Raw genomic sequence first — 18855 nt, 5'->3', positions numbered from 1 at the left:
GAGGGGCTGCGGCGGCATTCCCCACCTGTGATTGGTCCTCAGCTCGGGCCAAACTCCAAACCTGCCCAGCAACAGCCTTCATGGGCCTGCGAGGGAGGGGAACTTCGGAGAAGTCAGCTGAGCCGCGGCTGAGCTGGGGCACCGGCCCAGCCCAGAAGCTTCCAGGAATCGCTGGGAGGGCCCAGCTATTCACCACCACCCCCTCCCTCGGCTGAGGACTCCTCCCTCCGTCCGCGGTATCTGCTGGGTGGGTTCAGATCTCACTTCCCTGGTCCCTCACATCTTTGATCCCCTTGCAGGGTCGCCAGAGAGGAACAGGTCTCTTTAGTGTTCCTGTTGAGGCTGCGCAGACACGGAGACAGACGGGGTTCCTTGTACCCCCTTTCCTCACTCACCCCTTGCCCTGGGCTAATTGCATTTTCCTTTCCCTCATTCCCTTTCGTGTCCTTCCTCACTCTCAAGATGTCCAAAGTCTTTCTTCTCAGCCACTTCTATCCCCGGGAGAGCCTGGCTCCCGAAGGGACAGTATGACGCGAGGAAGCTGCCAGAGTAGGCAAGTCCTGTCTTTCAGAGGGTGGGGGTGGGCTCAGGACACAGTAGGCACTGAGGTCACCTCTCTCTGCAGGTGCAGAGAGGGGTGGGTGGGCAGGAGAGGAGTCGGGTTCTGTTGCTCTCTTTCCAAGGCACAGGATCCCCTGGGAAGTGTGGCTTCCAGGAGTGGAGGTCTGGCCTCGGCCTTCGGAACCGTGGGGTCAGGGCGAGGACCTGGACCACGGAGAAGGCTGTGGCTCTCACACCACCTCCAGCAGGCTATTTACCTTGAGAGATGAAATGGGTGAGGGTGGCAGGAGGGAGGCGACTAGGGTGAGACATCTCAAAAGAATGTCTTTGGCAGGACATCCTGTACCGTCTTGACTCCGCCCAAGTCCCCTGGAGCCAGGCCAGGCTCCTCCTCCTCCAGCGGGGGGGGGAGGGGAGGAAATCGCTTCCCTTCTCCCCCGCACTACGACGAGCAATAAACCCACAGCTTAATAGGGAAATGCGTAAGGGCAGAAAGGATGGAGGCGGCAGGAAGGCGGGGCCAAAGAAAGGGAACAGGAAAAAAAGACCCCGGAAAAGCCAGCTGCCATTCAGCTCAGCCCCAAACTGAAGAAAGTGCTGCTAGGTGACAAGAGACTTTCCGGGCAGGCTCGGCCCACTAGGAAAGCCACCAAACGGCCGTAGACCTGGCTGTTTTTCCCCGGCTCTGGACCCAAGCTCCCCACTCCGTATCTAAACTGGGAGGAGTGGCGACCTCTAGTGGTCAGTGGCCAAGCTGCAGGGCCTACGGCCAGCCGGGATCCTCTCCCTCCCATCTGGGGTGACGGGGCTCACTCGTTAGCCTTCCCGCCCGAGCCCTCTGCGCCCGGGCTCTGAGCGCTGTTCCCTTCCCACCCTTCATTCTGACCACACCCTGCTCATTTAGGTGGCTTGTATGGCTGGGTTCCCATGAAAACAATAAAGAGCCTTTTCTCATTTGTCATAATCCTCTTTAATAAAAAATAAATTAGTTGTGGGGCGGGAAGCATGTCCGGAGGTGGGAGCGGGGGCCGGGCTGCCTTATTCTCCTCTCTCTCTCCAGCCTCTGCCCAGCTGGTCCCCGCTGGCTGCAGGGCCTCTCTTCCCGGGGTCAGGTGGGGTGGGCCGTGGCCCACCGCCACCCCTCGCCAATTATGAAACGTAGGGACAGAGAGACCAAGTAAGGGTAGGGGGGCCGGAGGACAAAAGGGTGGTTTAGAAGATATGAGGCCCGACCATGAGAAATGAGGTTTAGGGTGCAAGGCTGGGGTTGATGGGGGGCCAGTCGCTAAGCAGCTCGGGTTACTAAGGAGCTGCAAACCGGCTTCGCTCTCAGCCTAGAAAAGTCTCAGGGAAACGGGCGTCGTCCCCTCCCCCTTCCTCCTCAGTCTGTTTAACATCTTTGTGAGAAGCGACACACACGTATGAGCGCACACACCTCCATGCAGGCCCGGGTACACACGGGGGCACGTGTGCACACTCACGGTCACACCACCGCACAGGCCCAACCACACGTCCTGACCGTCACCGTCACTCATTCCGCCACCTTCGACCACCCTGGGGGAGGTGAGACCAGGACAGGCTGGAGAGCCAGAGGGTACGGAGCGGGCTGACGGATGGGTGACTGATGGTGGCGTGAGAAACCATCAGGTGAGGGTCTCCTGGGCCCATTTCAGGCGGGCTCCGGGGGGGCCCGCTCCAGGACATGGGCGCAAGAGCGGCAACAGGTGGCTGTGTAGTAGGGATAGACGCAGAGCCGGGCCTGTACCACCAGGGGGCAGTGTGGAGAGCTGTCCTTGCATTGATCATCTGGGGACAGAGGAGGCCAGTGTGCACAAAGTGGTCACTGCCATCCATCCCTCTGGGGAGTGTCGCCCACTCTCTCTCACTGGCCCTGTGTCGCCTCCACCCGCACTGCAGCTAAGTCTGCTCTGCTGGGAGTTGGGGGCGGGCTCTTTACCAGGGCGCTGGCTGCACGGCTGGCTGTTGCAGGGCCGCTTCCTGGAGGGCCGCAGGGGAAGCGGGCATCGGACGCTGAGGGTCTGGTTGGCGGTCAGGCACTGGACCTCTCTTGTCTGCACGCCGCCCTGGCAGGAGCGAGAGCACTGGGGAGACCCCGCTACTAAGTCAGACCCCTGCTGTGCCTCCTCCTGAACCCCAGGCCCCCTCCTCCTCTGAAAGGCGTGTGAGAGGGACCGTCCTGAAACATTATGATGTCCCACCCGGAGGGGACCCACCTGTCCTCCAGGTGTGCAGGAAGTGGGGCAATGTTAAAGTGCAGCTGGCCTTGTCCCTGGGCACAGAGGGGGGTACAGTGACAGGAGCCACCCGGTCCCCGGAAGTCCCTGCTGAGCAGGGTCAGGGAGGCAGGCACTCACCGGGCTCCAGGGCGTAGAAAACCAGCGGTCCTGGCAGTCCTGCCCCTGACAGGGCTGCAGGGCAGGGGGCCTGGGCAGGTGGGAACAGTTGCTAGGAGAAGTTACGTTGAACTCAGCCCCAAGTTTGGACACACAGATGATGTCTCGTCGCTGCGTGCCAGGGCCACAGTCTGCGGAGCACTGAAGGGCAGGAAGCGGCGGTGTGCAAGGGGCGCAGAGATCGCTCCCCATCCCCACAGGGACCCCTCTGACAGGCACCCCTCCCAGGCGCGCGGCTCACCTCAGCCCAGGGCCCCGCGTACCAGCACCATGTCATCTCACAGGGCCCCAGGCTGCAGGCACGCATGTCGGGGGGCCGGCTTCCTGGGGCACAGCTCTGCTCGCCGGCTCCTGCTCCCGCTCCCTCCTGGCCCGCCCCAGCGGCCTCCCCGCTCCCGAGGCAGACCACGGAGCGTCGCTGGATTCCTGTCCCACACTCGGCCGAACACTGCGAGAAGCAAAGCGCAAAGCGGAGGGGCCGAGTGAAGGGAGGGAGCTGGAGGGTGGGGGCCGCAGACCGAGCCGCGGGATCAGGACTGGGGGCGAGGGGACGCCCCACGGGGCAGCCCGCGGAGGGGACCCCGTGCGGGCCGGACCCTGCCGGGAGGTTCTCTGCCCGTCCCCGGGCTCGGCCCGGCCGTGGCCAGCTCACGGTCGGCGCTCGCTCGGGAAACGTTTGCCGAGCTGTTTCGGGAGGGCTCGGGGCGGGCGGCCTGGGCGTGGGGCCCACCTTGGCGCTCCAGTCGCTGTGGAACCAGGCCGTGGTGCAGGGCCCCATGTCACAGGCCTCTCTGCTGGGGGGCCGCGGGGGGCCCGTCGCGCACTCCCGCTCGCTCACTTCATCCCCGTTGCTTCCCACACAGCGGACCTGCCGGCTCCGCTGGCCGCGGCCGCACCGCACCGAGCACTGAGGGGGCGAGGCGGGCCGAGCTGGGCCGAGCTGGGCCGAGCTGGGCCGAGCTGGGCCCCGGCTTGCCCGGCAGCCGACCGGCGGTGGCTTCAGAACCAGCATGGGCCCCTGACCCCTGGCTCAGCGGCTACACGGCTTTGCGGGGTGAGCACGGGACCCTGGGCCCAGCTCTGGTCTGCCCTCCCATCTGACTTAGAGATTGAGGTCCCACATGGGACTTTGCTTGCAAGAAGTTTCTTCCGATTAAAAAGGGTTGGAAAGCCACCTCTCCAGCTCCCTGTCCCCACCAGGCCCTCCACCCTCCCTGAGCCGGTCTGTCGGGTCCCACTCACCTGGCTCCAGGCTGAACGAACCTCCCAATGGCCACAGAGGCGCAGCTGGCAGGGCTGGGTGATGTTGGGCCGGGGGAGGTGTCCACAGCGCTCCAGAGGCACTGAGGAGCCACCCGCCCCGAACTCCTGCCGGCAGCGCAGCTGGCGGTGCTGGGTGCCCGGGCCACAGGAGCGGCTGCAGGACGTCCAGTCGCCGGCCTCCCAGCTGTGGGCACGTGCAGAGCGGGGAAGAGACAGACGGAGAGGTGGATGGCAAAGGCAGAGGTGCGTGGGGCTGCCATGGGCAGAGAGGGCCACGCTGGGGCGGGACCCCCTCAGAGGACAGTGGGCTCGTTCGGCACTGGGGTCTGGGTCTTCCTCTGCGGACGTCAGCCTTTCTGATCGCGCACTGTCCCTCTGCAGTCGGGGGTCAGCGTCCGCGTGGGACCCTCTGGGCAGTGCAGATGTGCGTGCCCAGAGCGACTGTTGTGCTCCTAGGACCCTAGCCGTCCCTGTGGGTCATACTCACGTTGGGGGGCACGGGGGACCGTGGCAGGGTTCCGGGGAGCCTGGGGGCCTGGTGCCCACGGCACAACTGCGTTCATCCAGTTCCTCTCCCGACTCGCGAGAAACGCAGAGATAGACGGGGCGCCAGACACCTGGCGAGGGTGAGAGGGGAGCTGGGGGTGCGTTGGGGCCCAGCGCAGAGCCCAGGTGTGGACCCGCCACCCAGCGCGGGATCGGGGGCGCCGAGCAGGGGACGCGGGCCGGTGGTGGAGTCTCACCCTTCCCGCAGGACGCAGAGCACTCGGAGTGTCCCACTCGTTTCCAGAATCCGGGTGGAGACCCCACGGGTGTCCTGGGGTGGGGCGGGGCGGGCACCTGGGGGATCCGCACCTGACGCTGGAGGGTGCCAGGGGTCCGGGCGGGGCGGGGCGCCGGCGCAGGTGCGGGCTCTACCCCCAAAATCTCTGTGCAGGGCGAGCGGAGTCAGCAAATCGATGTTCCCCACCGCCTCGGAGTGTCCCTCCCACCCCCTCCTCTGCCCCCAGGTCTGGAGACCAGCGTCTCACCAGGCTGCAGCTGTGGGACACGCGGCTCTGGGGTGGGGGTTTCAAGGTTTGGAGGAGCTGAGGAGATGACATACTGATAAAAAACCCCTGGGTTTTCCTCCTGAAAGATCATCTGGGGAGACAAAGAGGGTGTGGGGTGGCAGGGGGCCTTCCCCACCTGTGCCCTCGGAGGGAGCCCCCGCCCGGCAGGCCCGCTGCTCCGGCCCAGGCTCACATAGACATCCACAGGCTGTGTCGTGGGGCCCTCGGCCGACAGGCTCTCCCCCGCGCCCTCCTCTCGGGGAGGCCGGTTGTACTGGAAGACGGTCCCGCCAGCCGCGTAGGACCCTGGGGGATCCACGGCCCAGTTCCCATTGATGATGGACCGGCCGCCAGGGCCTCGGACAGCTAGAGACCAGGACAAGCAGGTGAGTCCTCTGTCCTCGCCCCAGACCCCCCCACGCCCTCTTGGCTGCCTCCCACCCTCCCTCCCTCCCTCGGGCTTGTCTGCTGTGCTGCACCGGGGTGTGGAGGGCAGGAACGCAGTGGGGACGCAGGACTCGGGGAGCCCGAGGGGCTCACCCAGGTAGTTGGAGCTGGGCCGGAACTGGGCGACCTGGAGCCGGGAGGCCCCCGCTGGGATCCGTAGGATCTTCTGGTAGCCAAGAGGGCCCCCGCGGTCAGTAAGGTTCCCCGAGATGAGGCGACAGGTGGAATCATCGCCCCCACAGACGCCACAGCCGTCTGGACGCCGGCCAGAGCCGAGGATCCCATCGCAGCCGGGGCTCTGGGGGCAGTGGGTGAGGCGGGGGCTGCTTGAAGCCAGATACGCCTCACCACCCCCCCCCCGGTCCTCTCAGGACCCTCCGCTCACCGCGGGTCTCGACCTTCGCACAAGTGGGGCTGTGTTTGTCCCTCAGCCCCACCGTCCACCCCCTCGTCGCCAGGGGCCTCGGGAGAGGAAGGAGAGGTCCACCTCTCTGCTCTGCTCAGCCCGCTTGGCAGGTGAGAACTTTCCCCTTTGTGAGCTCAGTCTGGTGTTTGTTGTTGTAATGACGAATGAGGCGACTCTGTGTGTGTGTGTGTGTGAGGCCAATGTGTGCTTGTCATCAATATCATTTTACCACACACACACACACACCACCCTCCCTTACCAGACAGCGTCCAGCCACACAGATGTCTAGGGCTCCCGGCTGACACAGGGTCCCGTCCTGGACCTTTTCGGTGTGACGGACATAGAAGCGGAAGCCACGGGGACGACAGTTCAGTTCACAGCGCTGGAAGCCCTGGACTACGGGGCAGGGTAGGGCGGTGGTTAGCTGGGGGGCCTGCTGGGAGGTGAGGCGGGGCAGGCCCCGGGACCCTGACAGAAGCGTGGCTCTTATTAGCTATGGGGCATCTGGAGGTTGCCTAAGTCACTGGATGAAGGGAACATGACAAGTCTGTACTCTGAAAAGCTGGTTTGAGGGTCACACAGAAGTTGGGTCAGGTCAGTTGAGGTCACTGAAAGCAGAGGAGAGATACTTGAAATTTTTGATTTTTGAGTTCAGAGCTCATGAGAGGTTTTCCTGGTATCAAGTCGACACAGGCCTAAAGTCAAGTGGATGGTGACTGGGGAGCCAGTGACATGACACCATCCAGGATCATGGTGCACCCCGGCCCCCCGCTGACACCACTGGACAGTGTCCCTCTCCAGCCGCGTCTCCTCCACCTCCTGGGATGGACTTCTTCCCAGAGGAAGCCGGCCAGCGGGCACCTCGGGGCACATCCTCCCCCAGCCCAACCTCTCTGCCAACCATCCACTACTTCTGACCCCGTCTGAACCCCCTCCCCTGAGCCTGTGCTGTCTCTTCACCCCAGCCCTGGGAAATGAGAAAGGACATTGACACAGAGGAGAAATACAAGGGCCGACAGAGGAGAAACGTAGGGGGTTGGGTGTCTCCCCGCCCGGCATCCCCCGATCTGCAGGCCCCCGTCCAGGCGGGGGGCTAGAAACCTCACCTTCTGTGAAGGGCTCCCACTGGTACAGCTGGCCCATGAACTCCTGGGAGTCAAAGGCTGAACACTGCAGGGCCCGGGGGTCTGGCTGCTCAGGGGAGGCAGGGGCTGAGGTGGGATGCAAGAGAGTCAAGCTGGGGAGGAAATGGGGGTGTGGGTCAGGGCTGGGTGGGAGTAAGAGGAAGTCAGGTCCTACGGAAGAGCTGCAAGGCCCCTGTCCCTCGGTCCAGACCTGACAAGCTGAGGATCCAGACTCGGGTTCGGGGAAACAGGAATGGAAGGGGAGGGAGCCCAAGGAAGAACTCACCGCTTGGCTGCAGGCTCTCAGCTGCTCACTCTCCCCGGAACATCTTGGGACAGGGCTACTGGGAGCAAAGAGGCTCCACTGGGAGCTGGACTGGGGACCAGCCCTCAGCAGAGGCAGCCATCCATCCGGGTAGTGAGGGGCAGACTCTGAGAGGGACCTGTGGCGATTGCCCTCAGGTCTCCAGGGCTCCAGGCTCTGCTGGCCTCGGCCCCGAGGGACAGAAAGGAAGGGTTTAGGGTGTCTCTCTGCCACCCGGGGACTGGACCGACCCTGGAAACTTGGCGTTCTTGGCTGAGGGGACACGTGGGAAGGAGCCACTTTCTCGTGGGGAGGGGGTGGGCAAGAGGGGCTCTGTGCCAGAGGCCTGGGCTCTGGGGAGGGGCCGTGTGGGGACAGGTCTGGCTCTGGAGGGCACCTCTGTCTGAGCAGCTTCGGGGCTTGGGGCTTCTGCTGAGGGGGACAGGGCGTGGGCAGGTGGTTCCGTGGGAGGCAACTGAGTTAGAGGCGCGTCATTAGCAGAGGATGGCTCTGCTTCTGGAACCAGGGGTGGAAGCTCTGAGGCCTGGGATAGCCCAGATCCAGGCGGTCTCGGGGGGTGCCTGCGGTTCCGATGAAGTGGCAAAGCAAAGGGCGCTCTCCCGTAACCAAACATTCCGGGCTTGATAGGGTCTCGAACCCGGGACCTGAGAAGGGGTCGCAGACATGGGGGTCACAGCACTGGCGGCCTCTGACCGTGCCTCGCCAGTCTACTTTCCAGCACCGGGAATAAGGCCCCCTAAGCCATAGGTCCCTTTCTCCCGCGTCCTTTCTCCCAAGTCCCACCCCTTGCCCAAGGCCCGCCCCTTCCCTCAAAGCCCCACCCCTTACCTCCTGGCTCCTTGAATCTCCTGGGCCTCCTCTCCCCCTAATGGGGAAGCAGGACCTCGAAGCGCGCCGCCCCTGCCTCGAGGCTGTGGCCTGTACAGGGGGAGGGCTTCTCGGGAAGTCTGAGGTCTGGGGCCCTGACCCCGGGGCAGCAGAGTTTCTGGATGTCTTGGGGGCCGGGGTGGGAGGGGTCGGCCCTGGTGGAGTGAAGCTGTAGGGAGCTGACATGCGCGGCTCCTGCGCTGCACCCCTACCCCACAGGGCTGGGAGCAAGAGGCCCACTGGGCCCAAGGACCCCAGATGCCCTCAGGGCCCTGGCCCTCCTCAGGGGGCGTCTGAAGAGCGTGTCCAGACAACACCTATGTAGACAGAAAGTTCAGACAAAATTAGAACGATTTAGAGGGAGGTATGGAGGCTCTAGTCCGGTGCTCGAGGCTCAGCCCAAGGTCGCATTCAGTGGCCGAGGTGGGACTTGATGTTATTTGGCAAGGAGTTGGGGAGCTGGGGAGAAGGGGGAGCGGGGGGCGGCCATGGCCCATCAGAGGCTGTGGGAAACGGAGGCCTGGATGGCGGTCAGGGGATCAGGGCCTCGGTCCCCGGCTCACCTCCTGGTCCAGGCAGAGCTGAGGGAAGGACAGAAGCAGCATCAGACACAACCGGGGCCTACAAACCAAAGGCAGCACAGGGACGTGGGCCGGGAGCCAGAGGTGGTGTTGCGACGCCACCCCTCACCCCCAGCAGGCTCCCCACACCCTGATGCCAACTTCCCCGAAAGCAGAAGCTCCTCATCACTTCCCCGCGCCCCTCCCAGTGGCCTCCCTTCCCTTCCAGGGACAGAGCCGTCCCTCCTGAGCAGCCCACCTCTCACCTGCCCGCCCACTTCTCCATCGCTCCTCCTAGCTTGGGAGGAGGGGACCGGAAGTAAACTCTCTACTCGGGCATCTGGACGTGGCGGGGGCGCTCTGCAGGGACAGAAGCCCGGTTACCTCCAGTCTCCAGGAAGTTGGGGTTGGGAGGGATGACTCTTCGGAAGGACATCTCAGAGTGAGGATGGAGGGGTGGGGGAGAAGTACTGCTAGAGGTTGGGGGTCCCAAGCGCGGCCCCACCCCCCGCCCCGCCCCCGGCCCTCCCCGGTCCAGGTAGGGACTGTTTCTAGGAGGGCCCAGGACCAGGCATCTTTCCTAGGATGGTTTTTATCTGGTCCTGCGAGGAGGAGGGAGGCTCCGGTGAGGACATGCCAGACGCCCCCTTGAGGAGGTGACAAGGAACCCCTTCGGCTTTCTGTTTCCTTACCACCTGCCTCCCAGCCTTTCCTTCCCTACTTTGCTAGGCAGCTTCTGGAACACTCAGGCACATGTCTGCCCACATCAAACACTTTGTAGCCCAGGGATAAACTGAGTGGGCTGATGGCTTTATCTCTAGAGAAGCAGGTGATTTTCTCACTGCGATTGAACGTCCCTTAGGGGGCAGTGGCCAGAACTGGCTCAATGAGGGCTTGTTTCAGACACAGCTACCAGGGACTGGGGGGACCTGGGGACGAGAGGTGCAGCTAGAGTGGCTGTCGCCCCGGTCGCAGGCCTGTCATTCTGAAGAACTCAGCAATCGGTCCATCCCGAAGTCCAGCACGGGTCAGGAAGGGACGTAGGGCTCCGAACCCTCCCTGGCCTCTAAGCCTGGCTCTGCCACTGCTCCCTCTTGCCCTCCAGCCCCTTCCTGCCCAGTACCAGCCCTTCCTGCCCCCACTCCTCACCCCGCTCTTAGTTTTGCTTTCCAGGAAAAAAAAAATGTTTCTGTTGGATCAGAAAGGCACCCGGGAAAGGAGTCCAAGGAGCCAGTGCCGAGGTGGGCCAGCTCGGGGGCCGGGAACGACAGAGGGAAGGGCCGGGTGTGCTTGGGGAGGGCGGCACTCAGCCCCGCGCCCCTCCCTGCCACCCCGGGACCTGAGGACTTGCTGGCTGGATCACGGTGGTCGAGCTTGACCCACAGGGTCACCCCAGATGCTTGGGGGTGGGGAGGGGGTTGCTGATGGCTGCGCCTCGTCCTGGCTGGGTGACCACTGAGGTCAGCAACTCCGCCCTGACTGGGGGGGGTGCTAACCGGAGAAGGGCCAGCGTCCCACCCCCACTGTCCACTCTCTGCCTGACTCAGCTACTCTAGGGTGAAGGAAAGGAGAGATGAGGGTTACGGGCATCGTCTGCCCCTCCTCTGCCATGGGGTCCCCTCTCCTCTTCGGCTTCTCTGCTACCCCGGGTCTGTATCTTGCTGTCTCCCTCCATGGGTCTGCCCGGTACACATAATCCCGTCCTGAGCTCAGTTTGGCTTTGGCAGTTCCCTGGAGAAGTGAGGGGTGGGGGGTGGGGGTGACGTGAGCTCCTGGGCCCTGGCCAGGCCTGGCTCCCTCTCTGGAAAAGTCCCACCCCAGCCCCCCTGCACAGCTGGGCAGGGGGCCGACACCCCCTCCACTGCAGAAACAGAACACACATTTGTCCTGTTCACCCCTTTTCATGTCCCATATCTGATGGGTCTCATTGCCCAGGGCGAGGAAGGGAGAGGTCAGAAGTGGTCACTCCGGTGCCAGGCTGGACACTGGTCTGGACAAACCTGGGCTCCTCCTGGCCACACCTCCACACTGGCCAGTGAAGATCAAGGATGAGAGAGACCTGGGCAGGGCTAACCCCTTCACCTCCAGGGGGACCCACCTCTGGGAAATGGGTGACTTGCCGGGGCGGGTGAGGGCTGGACAGCATGTTTCAGGGCCGGCGTGGAGAGCAAGTACAACTCCTCCGTCCTCACTGTGCCCTCCAGTCCTGGGTCCTGGAGGACCATCCCAACAGGTGTCCTTCCCAGTCGTCGGGCTGAGCTGGGTCATGGGCACCCACCTGTGTCCCTCTCAACGCCCCTGGCCCCCAGCTCTAGGAGCGACGAGGGTGGCGGGGCACGCATCCTCGGGGAAGGGCAGGAGGCGCCGGCGCGTGCGGGGAGGTCCGGGGTATGTTTTCCAACTTTACTATGCGACTTATTAGGAATTTTGGCCGATTCTCCTCCCGGGTGACAGAGACACAGTTCCACGGGATCGGAGCCCCCTCCCCAGGAATTCGACCCCAGGGGCTGGAAGATCTTCTGAGGCGGTAAGAGCTGGGGCCGGGGTCGTGGCCAGGGCGCGACCGGGGCGCAGGGAGCGGGGGCGGCGCGGGCGCGCCGGGCGGGTGGCCGAACGGGACCCGGGAGAGAGGGCGCCGGGGCCGGGGGGGTCCCAGGGAGGGTCTGTACCTGCTCTGCGCGGCCCCGGCGGCCCGTTAAGCCGTCCGCGCCCGGGCGCTCTCTCGAGGCAGCCTGGCTCCGCCGCTGCCCCTGCGGCCCCTGAGCCGGGCTCCGGACACGGCCGCCTCCGGCCGCGGCTCCGCCCCCGCCCCGCCCCGCCCCGCCCGCCACGCGCCCGGCCCGCGCCCCTCCGCGGCCCCCCTCCCCGCCTCCTCGGCCCGGCCACCCACTCGGGGCCGCGGGCCGTGGCCACCCCTGCGTGCCGGCTCGAGGGGGCGAAACCGGGGCGGTCCCGGCCAGTCCGAGGCAGCCGTCGCCCGGCCGCGCTCGGGACTCGGGGACCCCGGCCTCGGCACCCAGCGGGCGGCCGCGAGGGGCGCCCGGGGGCGGGTAGCGCCTGGCCCCGAGGGCCTGGGCGAGCCCAGGTCCCCGGCTGGCGGCGCGGGCTGCGCACCTGGCCGGGACGGTCCCGCGCGCCCCCGGCCCCGCGCGGGTCGAGGTTCTCTCCTCCACCAGCCTCCGTGCTCGTCCCGGCCTCTCTGCCTCCCCCGAGCTGGGTGGTGCACCCTGCGGTTCCGACGGCTCCGGGGCCTCCGTGGGCCTCGTTTTCCTCACCCATAAAACTCTATACACGGGGCGCAGCGGGGCGAATGCGCTGACTTAGGGGTCACGATCTGGACTCGAATCCCAGCTCGAGTACCTCCTTGCCCGCTCTGGGGTCTTGGACGAAGGCTTCGGCCTTTCTGTGCTGCAGTTATCTGTGAAATGGGGCTGATCTGACGTGGATGGCGGGCTTGGAAGAACATTTATATCCATTCCCATCCGGAAGAAGGCACCTCCAAACTCGGGCTATGTGGCGACACCCGGGGAGGGGTACGGGGTTCGGGACGGGAATAATAGGATTTCAATGTTTGAATTTTTAACCATAAGTGTTATCTGTTTAATCGTATTATTATTTATGTTTTAAAATAATATATATAAAATGGCTGACATAGAGTAGATAATAAATGGTCACTACCATTTAAAATTTTTATTTACCAGTTACTAATGAGCCAGGGGCATGTAATTTTGGGGTCTACTCAGTATTTTAAAGCTTTTGTTTTTTTCAGAGACTCGTCAATATTTTAAAACCAGGATACTTTATAACTTCTCTTGGAAAATAAAAACATAAAAATGGAAGTTCCAGCAACATTGCCCTGCATCCCCACAGAATAACAGGGTCTCAGGTGCTCCCACCTGACATTCCTGAGCAGCTTTCGCACTTGGTGCCGAAGGCACAGTTAGATGACAATCTGTGGCGTCCAGGAGCAGGCCTAGGTGAAGACAGGCAGCCATGGGGAGGCGGGTACTGGACGCGACAGAAGCAAATGGTATCTCCAAGAGATGGGGAAGGTGAAAATATAAAAGCCTTTGAAAATGTCAGAATTGTAACCTTATTTGACATTTAATATGCATATTTTTTTCTTAATAAATCCCTAAGTTCCTTCAAGACAAAGACTATGCTACTTTGTATCACCTATATTTTTTTCATAGATTGCATTTGTGTGTGTGTGTGTGTGTGCGTGCATGTTTATATTTGTGGGGTAAAAGAAATATGTGAATTAAATGTTATAGAACAGACAAATGAGTCCCAGGTCCCTAGGCCTGCCCTTCAGACCCCCACCCAAGCTCAGAGGCCCACCTGGCAGGTGGCTAAGCTGGCTGGGGCCACCTGAGACCACTGTGATTTTGTGGGGACGTGGGACGATGTTGCTAGAGCTACTGTTTTTGTTTTTATTTTTCAAGGGAAGTTCTAAAACACCCTGATTTTAAAATATTGAAAAGTCACTGACACAACAACAAAGGCACCAAGCACAGCCCATAAAACGTGACTGTTCGTCAGATTTGTCTCCAGGCCTCAAGTTTGTGCCTCTCAAAACACCCTCAGTCTTGGTCCTGTGTTCCTATAGAGCTTGGGAAGATAACAGGTTAATGCCCCTCTGCCAGGAGGGACAGTTTATCGAAGGACTGTTGGTGACACACAGTCCTAACCAAGAGGCGTATTTATAGTCATGGATTTGGAGCGGGAAGCCCCTTTGCTCAGACCTCAGAGTCCAATGTGGCGATGAGACACCCAGCCCCAGGGGCACAGGACAGTATGTTAGGTCCGGGACCTTTCAGTGACCCCTAGTCACACCCCATCGGCATTCGCTTATCTACAAGTAGACAAGCTGCAGGACAGGAAGGTGGGACTGAACAGAGCAGGAAGGGAGGCCGGGAGGATGGAAAAAGCGCCTCTGACATCTGTGATTGCAGTGGACTGAAGGTCAGAAATAGTCCCTTCTATTAAGAAGTGGCCGCAGACCAAAGAGCTCACGAGACTCACTACAGCTGTCGCCTCCCCTGACTTGGGGGGCTGAAAATACTGTTATGAAGAAAAGTATTTCCTATGCCTCGGCAACCTGTGAAGTAGCAGATGGCATTCGTGGACACTGTCCCAAGGGTAAGAAGAAGCTGCTTCAAAGATTATGTAATAAAGGCAGGTGATTACATCAACTTATGGAACAAAATCTGACTTCACATTAACATTCATTTCTAAATAAACATTTAAATTAATACTTTTAAAAAAAGATTATGTAATAAGTAGATGTTTATCCGAAGTATCTCTAGGGATAGGACAGCTAAGGACAAAGAGCAGGGACAAGCTGAGTATTCGTCTGACTCTGAGCTTAACATAGTGATATAATAATAACATAATAATAATAATAATAATAATAATAAAGCGGCTAACATGTATATAGCACTTTGTGTGCAGTCCTCGTTGTAACAGATTTGGAAACAAAGACACAAAGAGAAATCCAGTAATTTGCCCCAAATCTCACAATGAGCAGCTATTCTATGCACATGTGAGAAATTTAGCTGAGTTCGCTTAACAATTTTTGGTAGTAAACTAAGGAAGTTTTATTTGTGTTGAATTAAATAACATTTTAAACTAATGTTTCCTGTGAGACATTGTCCCCTTTCCGAGATAATACAGATGCTACTACCGGTGGACACAGGTGGGGCCACAAACTAATGAGACTGTCTGTCTGTTGGTTTGTGGTCATAGCGACCCTTTTCAGAGAGCCCAGTGTTTGCCTTTCTGCCTCCCGGAATCATGGTTCGCTCAACTCCTTTGTTCCAGAAGGGCCGCCGTATTCCCAGTTGCCGCCACCGGGCTGGGCGCCGGTCGCTGAGTCCCAGTGTCCTGTCACATAATTTCACTGTTTTCTTTCACTGATGCCATTCTTCTGACCATGTGGCTTGGCCTTGGCCTGGCTAGCTCACCCTACAACTATTTTGAGAACAGCCTCCTGTGACCTGTTCTCTACAAGGAACCCGGAGGGTGGGGACCACCGGGCCATGTTTACCTTTGTATCCACCACCTCTCCCTGCACATAGTAGGCATTTCATAAAGCCTGTGGGTGGGGGGAGGGCGAGCCCGTGAACGAGAAACGGTGAGCATGGCCTCAGCTCTGGCCACGTGCCAGCGCTGTCTGGTTATTGTCTCGCCCTGTCATAGCTGAGCTGGCTCAGCTATGAGGGAGATGAGATGATGAAGAAACAGGATGTGACCTGTCTGGTAAGATGAGGACCAAGACGAGATGGGACGTTCCGGTCTCCCTGTCACTGCTCTGGAGATGCTAAATTTGGTCAGAAACTCCCAAAGCCAGAATTCTTCTTGATTTGATTTCCATATTTCAATCAACGGGTGCCTCCCAGGCAGGTCCTGGGGTCCTTGGTGACAGGCTTTGCCTCGGTACCGCCCTGAGCCATGTCTCCGTCTACTGGCGTTCTGCAAACAGGAAGTGCTCAGTAGATGTTTATGGAATTGAATGAACTGATGGGCCATAACCTCGGTAGCCATTTAGTTTACAAAACCGTCAGTACTATGACAGACAACTCTGTTAAGTGGTCTGAACCCATGTGCACACAGCTACTTACATATGTGTTTGGCAAACATGACCACAAGCTGGAGCTTCTGGATTAAGCCTCCAGAATGTTCGAGGATATTCACCGTCTGCTAACTTGGGAAGATTTCTCAGACATTTTCTTCCTTTGTTATAGTTTTGACATAACTGATTTTCAGATTTAACAAGATGGTACCTGTCACCGGGGATGGGGAACAATTAGCCAGGACCCTTCCCTCCAGCACAAACCTCCGCTCAGCCCGTCCTCAGGGGTGTCAGAGAGTAACAACGGTACCCAGCTCATCTACTCTCTCGGCCACGGTAAACACCAAAATAAAAAACGACAGCATGTGTGTGAAGGCTGTGGAGTCACACAGAAGAGTAAGCTAGGGTCGTGGTCACGATGCCGTTCAAGTTCATTTTCAGCTGACGCGCCGTACAGGCCAAGGCTGCATCGGGCGAGGACGCTGCTCCGTGGTGATGCCCGCAGCGCTCTGCTCCATCAGAGCCCAGCAAGACGCCGCAAGGAGGGGCCAGCGACAGCGCGTGCTAAAGGGCTCTCACGGCAGGCAGATGCCAGGGGCCCGGCCAGGGGTTTGCTATCTGGGCACAACCTGTCTTTCTTGCTAAGAAATCTGGCAGCAGCTTTGCCACCAGGACCGAGTTCTGTGATATTGCCCCAGCCTGGCAGGCTCCTTGTGCCTTGGGGGTGTTGGACCAGAATGTGAGGTGCTGTGGGCTGGCACAGGTTTAGGAGCTGCTGAGGACAAAGATGCTCCTGGAAGATGGGCCAGGTCACAGGAAGAAGGGCAGGGGAGGCCTGGTGGTGGTGGACGAGGCCTAGGACTCCACGCAGAATGCTGAGAAAACAGAGCAAACCATTGTTTTGTTCTTGGGTCTGGAATTGCACTTAATGTACTGGCCACACAAAGCACTGTGACCAATTCCAGGATCAACTGCAGATGCGAACGAAGAGCAGGAAACAGTGCATTTTGTCCCAAGTAAGGAAGGAAAGTGACAGAAGCTCATCTTCCCTCCCCAAAGAGGCTCCTACGAGAGAATAAATGTCCGTGAGATAACTGGGCCCAGTTTCCAACCTCTCTCCTGATTCTGGAAGTAAGTGAAGACTTTTTCTGAGCAGAGCAGAGGTGGACGGAGAGGCAGGCTCTGGAGGTGATAGGGGCCTACCTGTGGCAGGAGGAAGGCACTCCTTTCAGAGCAGAGCCAGGAAGATCAGGTAAAGTGCTGGATTCCATGGGCCAGGCTGAGCGAACTACTCCCACCACCTGAGCTTGAAGACATGGCTTCTTCCTTCAGGGGCTGTCACTGGAGACCGAGGACTGTAAGCTCAGGCCCACCCTGGAAGGGGCCTTCTTCCCCATAGAAATCCTGCTCTTGCGCTCCGAGGAAGCCAGTTTCCAGGTGCTTTCTAGAGAAAGCCAGTTTGGTGTCAACTTACTCTTAACAGATTGTGCTGCAGGCCTAAGAAGGGCAGACATAACAGGGTAGGAATCAGGGCACAAACTTGAAACTGTGGCCAGAGAGGCAGACAGGGCAGCCAGAGGTGAGGCAAGAACGTCGTACATACCAAGGACTTGAAATCAGACGTAGACTGTGGCGGCCCCACGGGCTGAGGCCGGCCCTGTGTGAGTTCGCCCGTGCGGTCGCGGGCCCAGGCCCAGGCCCAGGCCCAGGCCCATCTGAGACCTCAAAGCCCTGCGTGGATGAAGAAGGGGCTACATCTGCTCCTGGTGCCGGAAAGGGCCTCCCCTCTCTGCTCACGGCCGACCCCTCCCAGCTGGGTCCCGACACAGCATGCAGGGGGCACACTTCAGTTCATTTCTCAGCACGGCTACTTTCTGTTCCAAGCGCCCGTTCCCCTGGGGCGATGGAAACTCGTCAGTTTAGGGGAGTTCCCCCTCACCTGTGAGCACACCGAGATTGTGTAGGTGATGAGGAAGTGTTTGTTTCCTGAGGGAGAAGCGGACGAAGCTTCTGAAGTTTCTGGAGCAAAGGCCACTTCCTCATGTGCTCTGGCCTTGACGCAGCCAGGGTCATGCTCCCCTGGAGGTGGGAAGTGGCCGAGTCTCCCTCAAGATGAACCAGTGAAAGGGTCACGAAGCGGGTCCGCCTGACTTACTTAAAACTCAAGTCTTCTTCCCACATCCATTTCCCCTCCTGACTCACCTCCTCTTGTTGGGACTGGTCCTCAGTTACCTGTCTCTCTTTCTCCCCTTGTTCCAGAATGGTAGAGAACTTTAGAGGTCATCTTGCCCAGTCCCTTTATTTTATGGGGGAAGAGATTGTGGCACTGTCTGGCACGCCCAGAATTAGATCCCAGATCATGTCACTGACATGAAGCCCAGCCCTCTGAGCCCAAGGACGTCCCATCCTTCACACAATCATGTGTGTGTCCTCATCCATTCTGCAGGCGCCCGATGAAGCTTCCTCTCCTACGTGGATCACAGCGACAGTGATCAAGACCAATGGGTGACGCTTTGCTCATGGCGTCCACAGAATGCCTTCTGTCCTTCCCATCCCTCGCATCCTGCTCATCCTTCAAGGTCAGATCAAGTGCCACCTCTTCCAAGAAGCGTGTGCTGGCCGGGCGTGACCTCGCCCCCTCCGGCTGCATTCAGCGCAGTATCCACACGGCTCCTGCATGACGGGGCTGCAGGCGGGCTGCATCTTCATGCTATTAAGTTTCAATAACTAGGTTATAAATTCCTAAGCGCAGGGCCTCGCCTGCACTTCTGGGTTTCCCCAGCCAGGGCCTGGCCTTGAGGACTAGCTGATAACATTTCAGTCGCTGCTTGTGTGGCGTAGACTGAGAGGGAAACTTTGGCAAAATGCTAAGAAATGTTTGCTGAGCCTCTGGCCCAAGTGAACTGGGGACACAGACTGAGAAGGAAATGCTTAATGTACGGGGTAAGCAAGCTCCCACAGAGGCCGAAGGTGATCAGCCCAGCAGGCACCTCGTTCCAGGAGAAAGGGAGACTGCAGAGGCTTGTGGAAGAGCTGCAGGCTGAGTGTCACCCGCCCTCGGATGCGCCCAGGAGCCTGGCCTCTAGCTGTCACCGCTGGCCCTAGTGGGATTTCTGGGGCTCTGAGGTGCCCACGGCTCTTCCCGGGGCTGAGTCGTTGGTCCCTGCTCAGTGGCCTCATGTTCAGTCAGGACTTTGGCTCCCCAGATTCCCTCGTCGGACTTTGGCTGTCGCTCCAACATGCTTCTCTTCGTGTCCTGTCC

The 18855-nt window shown here is 60.0% G+C and overlaps 1 protein-coding gene and 1 long non-coding RNA gene across 3 annotated transcripts; one reads left to right on the top strand and one right to left on the bottom strand.

Moving 5' to 3' along the window:
* Nucleotides 1-1512: 1512 nt before the first annotated feature.
* ADAMTSL4 (ADAMTS like 4) lies at nt 1513-9377 on the bottom strand. The gene is given in 18 exon segments (XM_039841526.1): nt 1513-2367; nt 2519-2663; nt 2937-3116; nt 3217-3423; nt 3706-3882; nt 4218-4422; nt 4726-4855; nt 4982-5167; nt 5270-5381; nt 5484-5656; nt 5831-6035; nt 6403-6539; nt 7250-7354; nt 7550-7859; nt 7861-8236; nt 8421-8776; nt 9023-9080; nt 9286-9377. Coding segments are annotated over 18 exon segments (3219 nt in total). The 5' UTR covers nt 9306-9377; the 3' UTR covers nt 1513-2230.
* LOC120585205 (uncharacterized) lies at nt 9375-17102 on the top strand. 2 transcript variants are annotated; one of them, XR_005648276.1, is made up of 4 exons: nt 9375-10260; nt 10567-10668; nt 10955-11546; nt 12371-17102. It is a non-coding gene; the product is annotated as an uncharacterized LOC120585205 (long non-coding RNA). The 2 variants fall into 2 exon arrangements; XR_005648275.1 differs by having other exon boundaries at nt 10567-11546.
* Nucleotides 17103-18855: the final 1753 nt, after the last annotated feature.

This window comes from Pteropus medius, unplaced genomic scaffold (assembly GCF_902729225.1).
Source record: "Pteropus medius unplaced genomic scaffold, Ma_sr-lr_union100, whole genome shotgun sequence".
Lineage (NCBI taxonomy): Eukaryota > Metazoa > Chordata > Mammalia > Chiroptera > Pteropodidae > Pteropus > Pteropus medius.
Note: the sequence above shows the minus strand (reverse complement) of the source record. Positions and strands in the feature narration are given on the sequence as shown.